This window comes from Lipotes vexillifer, unplaced genomic scaffold (assembly GCF_000442215.2).
Source record: "Lipotes vexillifer unplaced genomic scaffold, Lipotes_vexillifer_v1.1 scaffold602, whole genome shotgun sequence".
Classification (NCBI taxonomy): domain Eukaryota; kingdom Metazoa; phylum Chordata; class Mammalia; order Artiodactyla; family Lipotidae; genus Lipotes; species Lipotes vexillifer.
Window position 1 is genome coordinate 380773 of NW_006790307.1, and position 17764 is coordinate 398536.

Below are 17764 nucleotides of genomic sequence, written 5' to 3' on the forward strand. Positions count from 1 at the left end.
TTTAATCCTGGGAAAAGAGGCCCTGGAGAAAGCAGATGAGGAAGATAGGGAGCGGCAGGCGCAGGGTGTGGAGGGAGGGAGGGGGCGGCGTGCGGAGATGGAAAGTGAGAGGGCGCAAGTCTTAATGCGGCTGAGACGGTGGTGTTGAGGACCACGGACTGGAAAAAAGTGAAAGTCGGGCGGGGAGGCGGAGAAGGAGGCAGAGCTCCGCAGACCCGGCCGGGACCCCCGGCGGGAGAGGCGGGGGCATCTTGGCCCGCCTCGGGCCCCCTTGGCAGCCTCAGGCGTTGGCTCCTTGGGGCTCCCTCCCTCGCCGGCGCATTGTTCCTTTGCCGGGAGACGAGGAAATTGCCTTTTGATTGCGGAAGTCCGCGGCCGGGGCTCGGGGCGAGGCAGCGCGGGTCAGAATGGCAGCGTGGGAAGGGCGGCGCGCTGCCGGCCCCCGCCGCCTCTCGCGTCCGCAGCCGGCCCGGGGCGGCAGCAGCATCAGCGGCGGCGGCGGCGGCGGCCCCCGCGCGTCGTCAGCCCGGAGGCCAGCGCTCTGCGCCCCCGGGGCGCGCTGAGCGCGTGCAACAAGTGGTCCCCGCTCCGCAGGCCGTCGGGGCCGCCCCGCGTCCCAGCCCAGCGGTCGAGTCAGGGGGAACGGCTGAGCGCCATGCGGAGCCATGGAGCCGGGCTGGCCCTGTGGACCGCGCTGAGCCTGCTGCAGGTGAGGGGCCCGAGAAGAGGTCCCCGCGGGCGGAATTTCTTCCTCTCCCTGGGGAAGAATGAGCCATCCTCTTCTGAGCCCCCAGCCAGACTGACAGCTCGTGCCACTGTCAAGGGCAACAAGCCACCTTCTCTTTCCAGCTGCTCCGGAGAAAAAGCAGCTAGGGAGAAGGTGGCCACCCTCCTGGGCTGCGGGCCTCTTCTCTGGCTGGGGGGCCAAAGGATGGAGGGGCTCAGCCTGGGGGCCAGGGGTGAGTGGAGCAGCTTGGGCAGCTTGCTACGGACTCGTCCCTGGGCAGGTCTAGACAGCGGGCTTCAGCTGTTGTTCTGGTTCCTTTTCAGACTGGCCTGGGGGAGCCAGTGAGATGCAACTTCACCCTGACAGAGTCCAGGGTCTCCAGCCGGTCCGTGTCTCTCCAGTGGAGAACTTTGGCGTCACCCTGTAACTTTAGCCTCATCTGCAGCAGTGACACGTCGGGGGTCGCGTGCTGCCACCCCGTGCGGATAGACAACACCACCTATGGATGTAACCCCAAGGATTTACAAGCAGGAACCATCTATAATTTCAGTATTATGTCCCTGGATGGAGAAGAGAAAACTGTGGTCTTGCAAACAGGTAAAAAGTGACAGGTGCGGTTGGACGGCCAGGCCACTTCCGGCTGAGCCCTGCCTTTTCAAGCTGATGTTTTACTTGAGTTCCAGGCATACAAAATAATAATAATAATAAAGGTAAAAACACCTGTGAAGATAACTATTGACAAAGATTTCTAGTCTCCTCAGATCTGGCCAGAAGCAGCTTGGTTGACTTTCAGAGACTTCCTTAGTGCTGAAAACAGCGGACTAGCCACTTAAACGGGGAGAGCAGCAAAGAGAAACTGTGGGCTGTGGAGGGAATTTGTTAAAGTGGGACCCCCGGCGGGAGAGGCGGGGGCATCTTGGCCCGCCTCGGGCCCCCTTGGCAGCCTCAGGCGTTGGCTCCTTGGGGCTCCCTCCCTCGCCGGCGCATTGTTCCTTTGCCGGGAGACGAGGAAATTGCCTTTTGATTGCGGAAGTCCGCGGCCGGGGCTCGGGGCGAGGCAGCGCGGGTCAGAATGGCAGCGTGGGAAGGGCGGCGCGCTGCCGGCCCCCGCCGCCTCTCGCGTCCGCAGCCGGCCCGGGGCGGCAGCAGCATCAGCGGCGGCGGCGGCGGCGGCCCCCGCGCGTCGTCAGCCCGGAGGCCAGCGCTCTGCGCCCCCGGGGCGCGCTGAGCGCGTGCAACAAGTGGTCCCCGCTCCGCAGGCCGTCGGGGCCGCCCCGCGTCCCAGCCCAGCGGTCGAGTCAGGGGGAACGGCTGAGCGCCATGCGGAGCCATGGAGCCGGGCTGGCCCTGTGGACCGCGCTGAGCCTGCTGCAGGTGAGGGGCCCGAGAAGAGGTCCCCGCGGGCGGAATTTCTTCCTCTCCCTGGGGAAGAATGAGCCATCCTCTTCTGAGCCCCCAGCCAGACTGACAGCTCGTGCCACTGTCAAGGGCAACAAGCCACCTTCTCTTTCCAGCTGCTCCGGAGAAAAAGCAGCTAGGGAGAAGGTGGCCACCCTCCTGGGCTGCGGGCCTCTTCTCTGGCTGGGGGGCCAAAGGATGGAGGGGCTCAGCCTGGGGGCCAGGGGTGAGTGGAGCAGCTTGGGCAGCTTGCTACGGACTCGTCCCTGGGCAGGTCTAGACAGCGGGCTTCAGCTGTTGTTCTGGTTCCTTTTCAGACTGGCCTGGGGGAGCCAGTGAGATGCAACTTCACCCTGACAGAGTCCAGGGTCTCCAGCCGGTCCGTGTCTCTCCAGTGGAGAACTTTGGCGTCACCCTGTAACTTTAGCCTCATCTGCAGCAGTGACACGTCGGGGGTCGCGTGCTGCCACCCCGTGCGGATAGACAACACCACCTATGGATGTAACCCCAAGGATTTACAAGCAGGAACCATCTATAATTTCAGTATTATGTCCCTGGATGGAGAAGAGAAAACTGTGGTCTTGCAAACAGGTAAAAAGTGACAGGTGCGGTTGGACGGCCAGGCCACTTCCGGCTGAGCCCTGCCTTTTCAAGCTGATGTTTTACTTGAGTTCCAGGCATACAAAATAATAATAATAATAAAGGTAAAAACACCTGTGAAGATAACTATTGACAAAGATTTCTAGTCTCCTCAGATCTGGCCAGAAGCAGCTTGGTTGACTTTCAGAGACTTCCTTAGTGCTGAAAACAGCGGACTAGCCACTTAAACGGGGAGAGCAGCAAAGAGAAACTGTGGGCTGTGGAGGGAATTTGTTAAAGTGATGTGGTTTGAGCTTCCATCGCATTAAATTGTCAAGCCCTGGAATAATTTTAAGTAAATGTTTTTAGAATAAATAATGGAAGTGCAATGATTAGGGATATGACTTTCCTCAACTTAGTTTTTATTTTTGGAACCAGGACATAAAATCATCAGGAATAGAGTCACTCTTAGGGGGAAATTATAAAACTCGCTTGAGGTGAGGTTATGAAAGTTATTTTTTATCACCTGTGTAACTAAAACCACGCCAATATCACAGATCATCTTTTGGTTACTCTGCACCTTAAGTCAATCATTTTCTGTTCACTTTTGGTAAACCCTTCCATGCGTATGTGGTAAGAGTTTGTCTTTCCTGCCTCAGTTTTCTTATCTGTAAAATGAGAGTGTTAGACTTGGTCATTCAGGTCCAGGTTCCAAGCAAGTGCCTACTTAGGTAGGGGCTGCGATGCATGTTACCTCATTAATCCCCAGAGCCACCCTCAGATGTGCTCGGAATTCTCTAATGACTTCGATGTTTTATGACTTCATTAGTCTTCCTTTTAACGTTATCATTTGTTGCAATAGAGAAGACTTACTTTCATGGAGAAAGTCAAATTTAACTGAAAAATTCCAGAAGTTAAATTTAGAAATGTGTCGTCCTTGCTATTCTTTCACATTCAACCTGAACAAAGATCACTTCTTTAGCTATAGTTCTTTGAAGAGGTGAGAGAACAGTCCGTTATCAGGGCAGTTACAGTAAGGTCAGGAAATGTGACTAGGTCCTGGTAATAAGTCAATGAATTGTTCTCTTACTAATTAAGAATGCCCAATTACATCACTTAACTTACTTCAGAGGAATGTTAGATAATTTCTGAGATTTGCAGGAACTTGAATTGAAAAGAGACACCACTTGTTAAGAATGTGGTTGTGTTTTTACAGGGAATCAAAGAGAGACCGAAATCAACCACATAATTAGAACATATTTCAGGAGTTTAAGTGGCTGGGTTTTTAGTTATAAAGTTCTTGGTTTCTTGGTATGTGAAGATGTGAACACTCAGATTGCTAATAATGTGAAATTTATGACATAGAACTTCCAGATGTGTTCTTTACATTTGATAAGGTGTCTATATTGAATGGGGCAGAATGATGTTCAAAAACAGGTGAGCCATCAGAAGCTTATGGGAGAAAAGATGAAGACATTAAGCCAGAATATACTGATTTAACCCAGAGGTTTTACTTTTTTGGAAAAAACATTGATGAAAAAGGACTCACTGTGGGTGTTACTAGTTAGAATATGTTTTGAGTTTAACTATGCATGTAGGTGTTTCAAGTCCAGAGACATTTGTGAAATGTAAGAAATGTTTGCATTTTATTGACTATGTTTAATTTAAAAAAGACTTGTCAGCATACCCAACTGTTAGTGTTCAGTGTCTTATCATTTTTCTTAAGGAGTTACTTTTTACAGTACCACAAATATACTTTTCACCACAAATTTTATGAGCTCCATGCCAAATGTGAAGAATGAAATTTGACCAAAAGTGATGTTTGTATAATAATAATTTTTTCATACTTATTTGTGGATGGTATAACCCTACTTGGGTTTCTCTCTCTCTCTCTCTCTCTCTCTCTCTCTCTCTCTCTATATATATATATATATATATATATATATATATATATATATATCAGGCTCAGCAGCCATGGCTCACAGGCCTAGCCGCTCGGCGGCATGTGGGTTCTTCCCGGACCGGGACATGAACCCGTGACCCCTGCATCGGCAGGCAGACCCTCAACCACTGCGCCACCAGGGAAGCCCTCTCTATATTTTTAAAATAACTTTATTTAAATAAACTTTTTTAAGTTAAGATTTTTTTTTAATGTTTCAGGGAGAATATTTTTGGTTGGTTGTTATTTATTTTTTGTCAGCACTTTTTTTTTTTTTTTGCTTTCTATATTTTAAGGACATATGTGAGTTTTCTTTTAAGTTAAGAGAAAGTACTAGTATTCCTCTATATTAACTGCTAAGCTACAAAGATGAGTGTCACAAATCATATTTTACTGTTATTAAAGCAGGATCAACTAGTAGCATAATATTAAGTCTGAGATATAACTTCAAACAAAAAAAGTCATTCAAATATGTTGTGCTTTTCTTATTCCATTATGCCTATCTTATCAGTATAGAGTAAAATAGAGTGAGAGCAAGGCATGATTTGGCTGGAGATACAACAGTTGCTTAGATGATCTCTGTAATCATTCTGTATCGTTCCAAGTGTGATTTGTCTGGTTGTTTATCCTGGTAAATTATCTACAATAACATAATGTAGACATGACCTTAAAGATCAAAAATTTCAACTAAATCAGAACTATTTCAGCAACAATCAGTTTTCACTCCAGATTTAAAATCAGAATTGAAAAACCTATGTGTATTCAAATTCAGTTCAACAAACGTTTATCAGGCATGGATACTGCAGGGAGTTACACCAGGCAGTGATTGGTGAGCTTATAAAGATGACAAACACAGCATGGTCTCTGCCCTTGTAGTCTTGTACAGAGGTGAAAGAAGGTCAGGATGAAAGTGGTGACAGAGCTTTACCACTTCTTTCTTGGGTGAAGACCTTGCCCTGCCTCTCTCAGGTGTGTTTGGTCATAAATGGTCAATGCAACAACTGGAATAAATTGAAAGCCAAATTATTTAGTTGTGAATTCATCAGAAATAGATTCTGAAGGTAACAGATATTGAAGAAATCAACACTTTTGTTAACACTGTGTCCTCAGAGTCTAGAGCAGAGGCTGCAAAGTGGCCCCTGGGGGTGTCTAGGTGTCTAAATAATAGACATGCTTTGTTTGGCTCACATAATGTTTGTGAAAAATTCAGATTATTTCACCAGCATTGAGTAGAAAATTCACATAAATACCAGATGTATGGATTCTCCTAAAATACTGGAAGATCTGGCAAAACTCGGCCAGTCTGCCTAGAACTCTCTAGAGCTGAGTTGTGGTTTCTCTCTTTTCAGATACCAATTCACTGGACTCCCCCTGGACCACTTCATTTATTTCCTTACCTGAATGTATCCTAAGGACATTTGAGTTTGTTTAAATGAAACTGTAGAGTTTTCATTTAGAAATTTGGGGGGATTTTTATCTTCCCATCAATAAGAAGTAGTTGTTCAGTATCTAAAATGGCATCTAACCCATGGTAGGTGTTCAGTAAATATTAACTGGATGGGTAGATAGATGAATGAATGGGGAGATGTATGGGTGGCTCTGTGGATGAATAGGTAGATGATAACAGACAAATATTAATAAATGAAAGGAATATTTTAGTGGGAGAATGTACATAAAACTATGATCTATTCTCCTTGGGTTATGGGTAAGTTATGGAGCCCAGGGAAGAAGTCTAGTCGTAGAGAACTTTACCTACAGGAAGAATACCTTAGTGGCATATGACTTCTTAGTCAGTTTCAGGTACTTATTAATCAGCCTAGAGCGAAAAGCAAAAAAAAAAAAAATTTAGCTCTTTATACATGGCTCATTCCTCTGTCTTTAATTTTAAAAAATTTTAAGAGCTTTAATTACCAAATCACCATATCAGCTATTATTTCCATCTCAAAATGTTGCTTCTTGTATTAGTTTACCAGGGCTTCCGTAACAGAACACCACAGATAGGGTGGCTTAAACAGCAAATTTATTTTCTCACAGTTCTGGAGGCTAGAAGTCCCAGATCAAGTTATCAGCAGGTTTCTTCTGAGGCTTCTCTGATTGGCTTGCAGATGACCACTTCACTATGTCCTCACATGGTCGTCCATCTGTGTTGTCTGTGTCTAATCTTCTTAGGACACCAGCCATATTGGATTAGGGCCCACCCTAAAGATCCCATTTTAACTCAGTTACCTCTTTAGAGGTCTTATCTCCAAATACAGTCACAGTTTGAAATATTGGTGGTTAAGGCTTCAACATATGAATTTTAGAGGGATGCAATTCAGTCCATAACACTTACATGGCTCTAAACACAGGCCATTATTTCTCAATAATGTCTGTAAGCTACTGGCATTAAACTCTCTTGCAGAGTTTGTTATAAAAGCATGTTCTTGGCTTCTACCTCATATACAATGAATTTAGAAAGAGTGGAGCCTAGGGTATCTGATTTTTTTTTTTTTTTTTTTTTTTTTTTTGCGGTACGCGGGCCTCTCACTGTTGTGGCCTCTCCCGTTGCGGAGCACAGGCTCCAGACGCGCAGGCTCAGCAGCCATGGCTCACGGGCTCAGCCGTTCCGCGGCACGTGGGATCTTCCGAGCCCGGGGCACGAACCCGTGTCCCCTGCATCGGCAGGCGGACTCTCAAGCACTGCGCCACCAGGGAAGCCTGAGGGTATCAGATTTTAAACAAATATCAAAGTGAATCAATGCACACTGAAGTTTAAGAGCTATTGACGTAGTTTTTCTATTATTCATTGGCATTAAGATTTTGGTACCATTCCTTTTTATACCTGGTTAAATCTGTAATGCCTAGGAATATTTGTTGTCTTTCCCAGGAAGAAAATAATATTTTCTAATATTTGTCCTGTGCTTTTATAGTATGTAAAATACTTTCACCTACCTTGTTTAGTAGGTAAGAGTATAAAATATATATTATACTGACCATATATTGTTTAATTATAGCCACATGGCAATCCTGTGGAGGGAGTATCGTGAAGGCACAGGTGGTTAAGTGTTAAGTTCTGAAAGCAGCCGCCTCCATCACTTACTAACCAAGTTGCCTTGAACAAGTTCCTCACCTCTTTTAATCTATAAAATAGGGACAATAATAAAGAGAATGCTCACTTCCTAGGGTGGTTTTGAGGTTTTAATTGATTCATACATAAATTCTAGAACAGTTTTTGTCACATACTAAGTGTGTAGTAAGTTTCCTATTATTACTTTCAGATTGGAGATGAGATTGACATTCATAAAAATTAACTAAGCACAAATCCATAGAGCTAATATATGATAGACCTAGACGTTGAACCCAGATTTACTGGCCCCAACTCCAATTCTTTCCACTACTCTGTAGAATGGACATAATTTTTAAGTTGGTTTTTGTTCTTTCAGATTACATATGATAGTTTGTTGTTACTTTTCAATTCAACTTTTAAAGAGAAAAAAATATATTATGAAATACTTTAAATCTATAGTTGCTTAGGCTACACAAGGGTAGAATAATGATTAAATGTGTGTTAGTGTGATGAAATAATATTGATTCTGATTGTGTTGAACTTCTGGTGATGGACTTCAGTATTTAGGAATCAGCCATTTGCAATATAGTTATTTCAGGAATTCTAAGATCAAGCTGAGCTCTTTATAGGGAATCAACCAACCTAGTTCTCTGCACTTGACTTTTTGTGTGTTTGGAAGCTTCTTCCATTTGTCTGACTTCTGTAGGTGGGCCTGGCATTCTACAGATTAGCAAGAAATAAAATCTAATTTGTCCAGACAGAATGGAAGAAAATTTGTTTCACCTTCCATTCCCGGACACCAATTCCCTGGAATCCCCCTGGGGGATAAAGGATAATACTGACGACTTTCTGACCTTGTGGGAGAGGTCAAACCCATTCTAAATGTATGAATGTGTATAAACAAAGGTGAATCTGTGCAACTAAAATTAACATGGTAGGTATACATACAGATTTCCAGGGATTTGGGGTTTTGATTTTGTTTTTCTTCCTCTAGATGGAAAAGTTCAAATACATAAAAAGTAAACAGAATAGTATAAGGAACGAGCATGTACTCATCACCTACCTTCAACAGTTACCAAACTGACAATCATGTTTCATCTATATCCTCACTCACTCCCCCACCGCGTATCATTTTGACACAGTCTAAGTCATCATTTAATTTCATTTATAAATATTTCAGTATGCATTTCTGAACGATAAGCATTATTTTTAACTTAACGACAGTATCAGTATCGTACCTAACATTGACAGTAATTCCTTAGTGTCTAGATGTCCAGGTTCGGCAGCACACATCAAGCGACAGCTCATGAATTTCTACATGAGAGCGGCTTCTAGGCAACAGTCTGGAAGAGGAGGCCAAAGGATTTCCCTTTGTACTGCATTTATGTAGCATTTAAATAATATTGAGAAAACCTCAATTGGTTCATGTTTGTTTGTTTGTTTGGCTGCCCTACGTGACTTGCAGGATCTTAGTTCCTGGACCAGGGATCGAACCCGGGGCCCCATAAGTGAGAACTCCAAGTCCTAACTACTGGACCACCAGGGAATTCCCAAGAAAACCTCTATTAGTATCAAAGAGAGGAGGAGTAGGGCTGCTGAACGATGAGGGTGTTAAAGTCTCTGTCAGCTGTCATTGTCCCCTCCGTGCTGATGTGGTTCTCTAATACTCGACAGAAGTGAGCTTTTCAGTGTTTGCTTAAACTGCTCTCTCATTCTGCAATGGCCTCTCTTCTCTCTGATTTCTGCATCCTACTTGACCTTCCAACTTGCTCAAGTTCATTTCAAGCCCACCTCTGAGACCTTCCCCTTGGATATCATTCCCCTTTTGCATATTCAGCATTGGTGCTGACCTGTGTTACCCTTAACAGCAAGAACAGCTGCAATACTCACACCAACTGCCATTTACTGAGGCCCCACCATGTGCCAGGGCTGCACTTAACACTTTGGCTCCATTACCTCTTAACACTTACAACTCTGTAAAGTAAGTATTGTTCGTCCCATTTTACAGATGAGGAAACTTAGCCTCGGGGAGGTTAAGCAATTTGCCTAAAGTCACTGTTTGAAGTGATAGTGTTGAGATTTGAACCAGGTTTAGTCTGACGTCATAGTCAGCCTCTCTGATAAGTTACCTTTGTGTTTACCTTTTTCACATATGTCTTAAATGCCCGAGTATACTGTAGACTCTCAGAAGCCAAGTATGATGACCCATAAAATAACATGGCATTCCTCACTCGTGTTAATCATGATGCAAATGATTGTCAAAGCTGCTTTAATTGCGATGCTGTTAAAACTTTGAAAGTTCCTCACTACCTGAACTTTATATTTAGTGTATAAAGTTGGTAAATGAAATGCATGTTAATCTGATATATTAGCATAATATAGTATGTCATCTTATAATAAGTCAGAAAGCTGACTATAGTCAAACAGCAACAATTACAAAAGTAAAAGAAAATTACATCTCTATAGGTCTATTTAATTAACTAGAGATTGTGGGCAATTGCTTTCTTGTTTTCTCCTTCTGCCCATTTAAAAAAACCTGCACCAAGAAATGGTTTGTGGCTTTTCCCCCACCCTTACCCTGGTTTCCATGAGAAAATTCGCAATTAGTTTATAGGAATAGTTGATGTTCACTCCATTTTTATATAGAGTGCTACATAAATGCAGCTTCCAGTCTCCTAGCCACCCTGCTTTTAACTAGAATTGTATCCTAATTCCTGTAAAGGCACAGAAATTGAATCCCTAATCCATAAAAAATTGATCTCTTGTCCTGGAGTTAGTGCTGAAAGATAAGGTGTGTTTTGGAGAGGTGGGTGGAGGATAATATCCTGGTTGAGGAGATCTTGAGCTCCTATGGAGAAACTTAGACTTCATCTCATGAAAAGTTCTTGGTGCTCCCCAGGGGATGAGGATGGCAGATGGGAGAGATACAAAGTGGTTATTCGGCAATAGTGGAAAAAAGACAGAAAATAAGGCAGACACCCAGAAAACTCAGAGTAATCCAGACACAAGGTGATGGAACACCAGGTTAAGGCAGTAAGATTAGGGGAAAAAAAGAAACGGAGAAGGAAAACATTATTTTTTAAAAATCAATGGAACTTTCCTGGCGGCAGGATTAGATTTAGCTATTATTAGTGTTGTTATTCATTTACCTATGCTACACTATCCAAGTCATCAAATGAAAGTTCTGTAAATTTGTCTGTTATTTTTCATAGAGATCTGTTTTGATTTTTTTGTTGTTATACTGATTGTGCGACCCATGGCATCATTTTCCACCCTGGGACAACTAAGGTGTGATAGAAAAGATCTCACGACTTGGAGTCAAGTGTTAGAAGCTCAGCTGAATTACTCGTTACCTATGTGATGTAAATGGGTCACTTAATGCCTCTGACCCTCTATTACAACTAAGAAGGCACATTGTAAAGGATCAGATCCTACACAGATATGCTGTGTGCTATTAGGACTTCAAAAAAAGCTTTTGGCACTAACTTATGGATTGCCTGCTCTCTTGTTGTAAGGCTAAGTTTATATCCAAAATAAATACTATCATTTTGAATTCTAAACACTTTGCAAATTCCTATAGCAGTAGATAATAATGTTTTAATGACCATACAAAAGAATTTTTAAAGCAAATATCACTTCCATTTTATACATATGGGTGTCTCCCTCTTCTTAAGTCAGATTTTTTTTAAAGGGAAAAAAGGAAGAATCCATTTTGGTTCAGGAATTTAGCTAAACTTTATCAGAAAAAGTGGGTTGACAGCAAACCTACTTATGAAATTCTGGGGCTTCCTGATACTGGTAGATTCATTGAAATACAGCAGCTGAATGCTATGGAATTTTGCATTTGGCATTCAATATTCCAGATCCTTCTGGAAACAAATACAAACAAAGATGTCTTAAATTGATGACTAATGATAAATTTTGATATATTGATTGAGATTAAATTATTGATTTATGGTTTTCAACAGTTCTCAAAGCTTATAATACTTCACTGGTTACTGTATGTATGAGAGCAGTGGGTGGAAAAACCAGAAAGGCTATAAATGCACACATGTGTGCATTGATATCTCCAGCCATCAGCGTAAATTATATAAGTCAAGTAGGGTTTTCCAATTACATATGACCTGTCACACGATCAGAAGATTACAGACCTATAACTAAATTTTCAAATAGCATTAAAATTCTCTCTTTCATATATCTATCTAGATATCTAGATAGGTAGATGATAGGTAGGTAGATAGATAAATAGATAGATAGGTAGATGCTAGATGAAAATAGCACCCTGATGGAAGTATCTAATTTATTTCTAATAAAATATCGAAAACTTTTTTTTTAATACAGCAGAGTTTTCCTTGGGCTTAGTTAGATTGAAACAAAGTCTGAAAACTACTGAACTCCTGCCGCATGCATAGCAATAGTGGACCACTGCCAGCAAAGGGCTTTATCACAGCATAAATGGGGTTTTAAGTGTTTGTTTCCAGTGCAGGTTCTTGCAGCCCAGGCACTTCCCAATCTCATTGTTCCTTTGTTCTAGCGGATGTACAAAGGATTGACTGTTTTGTTTTCTGGCTCAGAGAGATTAGATAAGGTCTGCATTTCTGAACTTCACCCTCTAGGCACGCAACCTTAAAATTCATTTTCTATAGCTCATATTTTGCAGATTATATATGTTTAGATTATACCGATCATAAGATCATTTTCTTTAACCTTTATCTGGCTGGGTTGTGCATGTAAGTGATAGTATTGATCCCTTTTGAACAATCACTGGAAAGCAGCTGTCCCTCTCATCCTTGTCCTTAAAATGCCTCTTCAGCAAAAATGTGTCACCTCAGTTGGCTATGACAAGGCTGCTCTTGAGTTTCTCTGGCTATTAAAATCGCATGGTAACAAGAAAACTTTCTGTGAGGGGAAATTATGTCCTTTCCTTTTATGATGACGTCCTTAGTTATACAGTGCTATGTAGGATAGAAAATTTAAATAATATTGCCACACACACACACACACACACACACACACACACACACAAAAACCCATACTGTTTTTCCTCAAGAACCCATAAATGAAAATCATCTTGGGAATTTTTTTTTTATTTTATCTTAAGGGTTAGAATGTTAGTTCATGGGAATAAACTGATAAGATTTTTCCAAGTGTTTTTTTTTTTTTTTGAAAAAGAAGGCAATTAAAGCTATTATCAGTTTAGTTTCCAAAAAACTCGTATTCCATTTTTGCCTCCATTTTGTCAGTGATTCAGAGGAAGTTTCTTTTTATGATCATGTAGACAGAATAAGTTTATATTACGGAGTGCCCACTGTGTACCATGTAAAGTCTCCTCTATATCTTGTTACTCCTCCAAACATCCAAGAATATAAGTACTATTATTATACTCCCCAGACAGAGGGGGAAATGGAGGCTTAGAAGGTTAAGTAACTTCCCAAAGTTACTGATACAGGAGGGAGCTGCGATTTGAATTGAGTTCTGACTCCAAAGCCCATGCTCTCTGCCACTTCACCTCCCTGCCTCTATGACAAGATCATCCCAATTATAGGAGGAATACTAATACTAATACTAATACTAGCTAACATTGAACACTCACTATGTGCCAGATGCTGTTCTGAGTGCTCTAGATAAAATACTCAACTTAATCTTCATAACAGTTATACTGAAAAGATAGCGTTGTTATCAACATTGCATAGAGGAGACCACTGAGGCACAAGGAGGTTAAGGAATTGCTACCCAGCTACAAAGTGCTAGACCTGGATTCAAGCCCAGGCAGCCAGACTCTAGAGCCTACACCCTTCAGGTGAACCTGTGCTGCTAGGATATAAACCACACAACCTTATCCTCTAAGCTCACCTGTGCTTTGGGCTCTCAAAGTTTCTGTCTTGGCTTGGCCTTACTTAGCCTATGTATGGAGTCTGTAGGTGAACGGTAGTCTACTGAGCTGTCTGGCTATAAATGCCTTCTGAATATAGAATAAGATTACCTTGTTCCTATTTGTATTAATGTTAGTCACAAGTGAAGACTTTCTTAAAACATATACTGTTCTAAGTAGATGCTAGAATTCCTCAATTTCTTTCATGAGTAAGATATAATTTACCAGGAGGTAAAGAACTGAGATCTCTATAGCCATGTCACTAAAACATCTAACCTGACTCTTGAAAGTTAGTCTCCAGTATCTTGATCTCACTTTCTAGACCAAGAACCACATAGGATTTCTGAAAATTATTCATATGTAAATGTCAACGTTTCTACTCCCAACATTCAGGGTAGGGAGAGCCTTATTTCTCGGATGGTCCCACTGCATCATCTGCTCACTAAATGTTATTGATTTAGTTCCTAACCTGGAGACCTGCTATTCATCCTATTTCAAGCTCTACAGTGAAGATTCAATGCATGGGAAACAGGACTCCTCAAATTGACCCATGGCTTTGAGAATTGAAACTAAGTAAACAGCCAGGTACAGGACTAACCCACCTGCTCTGGGAGCTCTGGCAGCTCCAAAATGTCCCGGAACTCAAGTTTAGAAAATCTAGGGACATAGGGAATCCCAGTTGTTGGGAGAATTCATTTTGGTGAGCACACCTCGCCTAGGCTCATAATCAGGTCTGTATCTTTCGTGGTTTTCCGATATCTAGAAACAGCCCAAAGTTTTGTATACATAACCCCCCCCCAAGCCCCACAATCTAAAAAGGGGAAAGTTTAGTAAAAATACAAATTTTAAAATTATTTCTTAATATCTGTATTTTCTGTTGAGATTTTCAGTATTTATCCAGGCAGAGCCTGGATGTTTGTCAGTGTTTGAAAAGTGCAAAACTTGCAAGCCAAAGAAAATATAACCTTGCTTGGATTTCCAAGCTCAGAGCTGTCGTAACAAAAAAAAAGTTTTATTAGAAAAAAAGGAGCTTATATGACTAGTAGCCAAGGTGGATTTCTTTTTTAAGTAAAATAGTAAGTTTAGGAGTGGCATAAAATGCCCATTTGTATCATGAGCTGCAGATTCTTAAAGTTTTAAAGGAAAATGCATCTGGATTACAGCAAGGTAAGCGTGTATCTGCAAAATTCTTCAAGCCACCTTCTCTTTTTTGTTTTTTGCTCTGCAGATCCTTTACCTCCTGCTAGGTTTGAAGTCAATAAAGAGAAAAGTAATTCCACCAGTTTGCATGTCTGGTGGACTCCTTCTTCCGGGAAAGTCACCTGGTATGAGGTACAGTTACTTGATGATAACCAACAGACACAGGGGGCCCAAATTCAAGAAAGAACTTCACGGAATGAACATACATTTTTTAACCTCACTGCTGGCAGTAAATACAAAATTGCCATCACAGCTGTTTCTGGGGATAAACGTTCCTCTACAATTTATGCCAATGGATCAACAGGTAAGACCTGTTTACGGATAGTTGCGTATTTAATAGTCTATGATTCTTTTGAAATTATATTACATTCAGGAAATGGGAGTAAGAATGCCCCAAGATCAACAATAAATAGATAGGTAGGTAGGTAGGTAGATAGACAGAGAGACAAATAAATAACTGTTTGATACAGAGAAAAGACTGGACTGGAAACAAGGAGGTGGGGTTGTGCTGCTAGCTTGCTGGGTGATTTTGAACAAGTCATGGAACTTCTCTGGGGCTGGAATTTTCTCCAAAATGAGGAAGATGTTTCCTAATGGCCCTTCTAACTCAAATGTTAGGCAACAGGATTTTCTGCCTCATTTTCTGAGTTTGTGCAAAATGAAAATTATTTTTTAAATGTTTTCCCTCCCCTGTATATTCTTCTCTTAACATCAAGTCATGGTGTTTCCTGAATATTCCTATGTTTGGAACCAGTCTTTTCCTGCACCCATGCATCCCGATATCAATGACACATTACCATTTCCTTCCATAACTTACTTTCTTATCATTCACTCTCCCCTCATTTTCTCTCCTGCTCTGTTGCTCTCTTTCCATTTTTCAACTTCTACAGTTCTTTGCTTTCTCTTTTCCCTTTACTGCCATCATACTTCATTGACAAAATCTACCTTGATACCTGTTAAGTGGGGGAGACAGATAAACTATGATGTAGCTTTAGGCTGTGGACTTTGAAAAGAGCATTAATCCAGGTTCCAATAAAATTTCAAGAGTGCTATTTTCATTAGTTATTACACACTAATGAAACGTGTTTATACCTTCTATAAGGAAATTATGAATGACACTTTGGAAATGCATTGTATCCCACTAGTGCCATCGCCAGTGGAAGATATTGGTATTTCAGCGAAAACGAATTCTCTCCTGATTTCCTGGTCACGTGGCTCTGGGAACGTGGAAAGATACCAGCTGATACTAATGGATAAAGGAATTCTAGTTCATGGTTATGCCGTGGACAAATCTACCACTTCCTATGCTTTTCATGGACTGATACCTGGTCACCTCTATAATGTCACCATTGTTACCGAGGCTGCAGGGCTGCAAAACTACAGGTGGAAACCAGCCAGGACAAGTAAGCTATTCTGAACAAGAATAAAACTCAAATCAAGGAAATGTTTAATAAACAAGGTTTATTAAGTTATTTGGATAGTGATAGTATAGGACAAATTGAAATGCATATGTTGTAGAAGACCTTAATATGTATCTGCTTTTCTACTTAGAGAAAGAGGGATTCCCTTTCATTCTAAAGTTTAGGCTTGTCCTTGACAACCTTGTGAAATAGCAGAGTTGATCACTGATATAGTCTTAGCTTCTCTTTTTAGTTAAGGATTCCTACTTCCTTCTCTTAAACAGGCATCATCCTCTGCCTTTGTGACATCACTCACAATGAACCAGGATTACTCTTCTCAGTGCTCTACAAAGACCTACTCTTAGGTCTTTGTATAAAGAAACAGCCATTGCCCAAACCCTCTATCCAACAAAACATCTCCTGAGACCCAATTCTATAGAACCTGTTCTCATAGCCTAACATAGCCAGAAAACTAATCTGTGCTAAGTTTTAATGAATCATTTATATACATACTTATTCATTTATTAGTTCATTAAATCAATATTTATTAGGTGTAAACTATATACCAGACATTGTGGGTATAACAATGTCCAAGAGAGACAAAGTCTTTCCCCTCATGGAGCTTACATTCAAGTGCATTCTAATGCTTCTGGTGGGTCTAATGTGTTAATAAATCCCCTCCTTTGGGAAGCTATGTAATTTTAAGAGAAACTCTAAAATATGTAGTGACTTAGACATTACTCTAGGGGGGAGAGTTCCTGAAATAATAGGAAGTTGGAGGGAAAGATATTTGGGGACACCTATATATTTACATACCTTTCATATCACACCTCAAAGAAAGAGATATATATATATATATATATATATTCCCAACAAAAATGTACCATATGTTTTAAGAATTATTTATGTATATCAAGAGCAAATTGCACTTCTAACTGGCATATGCAAAAGCAATGTGCCACGCCCATTATTTTAATGAAGCATTGTGAATTTATATTATGCCATTAGTGAGGCCCAAAATTATAGCATAGGCAAAAGGTAGAAAATATATTCACCAAAGTGTCTCTCCTTTGTAATCATGTTCCTCTGATGAAATAATGGCACAACTCCTAAGCTTTAACTTTATCATGATTCAATGTGAAAAAGAAACTATTTTTAGCACAAAAAATTTTATGATGGCCAATCAGTCAACCAATCTATTTATTATGTACTTGCTATTATTAAATACATAAAGACAGGGAGAAATTAGGCAGATGACATTCTTTGAGGATTCCACTTAAAGATTTTCAGAACTGGAAAAGACCATTTTAAGTTTTTTTGATCAAGCCATCATGAGGCAGTAAGGACCCCTAGGCTTAGTAAGATAGAGCTGCCCAGGGTTGCCCAGCCAACCAATGGCCAAGTTTGAGGCAGAATCTAGGCTCCTGACTGCCATGTTTGTCCTCTGTCCACTAGCCAGACAACCTTTCTTTGGTTTTGCAGTATTATTTTTACCTTGTGAAGTTGTTTTCTTCAGAGCAGGGAGTGTGGCTTTTTGAGATTAAGACACAGGTCAAAATTTGGCCATAAGAGTGGTATGATATCCTGAGTTAAAGTCTCTTTC

At 41.5% G+C, this 17764-nt stretch overlaps 1 protein-coding gene across 4 annotated transcripts in view; it reads left to right on the forward strand.

The window, feature by feature from the left end:
• Positions 1-17764, forward strand: part of PTPRB (protein tyrosine phosphatase receptor type B) — a 116154-nt gene that overhangs the window by 26887 nt on the left and 71503 nt on the right. For 3 of the 4 annotated variants that reach the window (XM_007463539.1, XM_007463540.1, XM_007463541.1), the window contains exons 1-4: positions 648-709; positions 2443-2716; positions 14790-15065; positions 15907-16164. In XM_007463539.1, the coding sequence (XP_007463601.1) occupies positions 656-709; positions 2443-2716; positions 14790-15065; positions 15907-16164 (862 nt within the window). In that variant the 5' untranslated portion in view covers positions 648-655. Of the gene's footprint in view, positions 1-647; positions 710-1050; positions 1325-2442; positions 2717-14789; positions 15066-15906; positions 16165-17764 lie in introns of those variants that run through there. The other variant, XM_007463538.1, reaches the window with a different exon arrangement.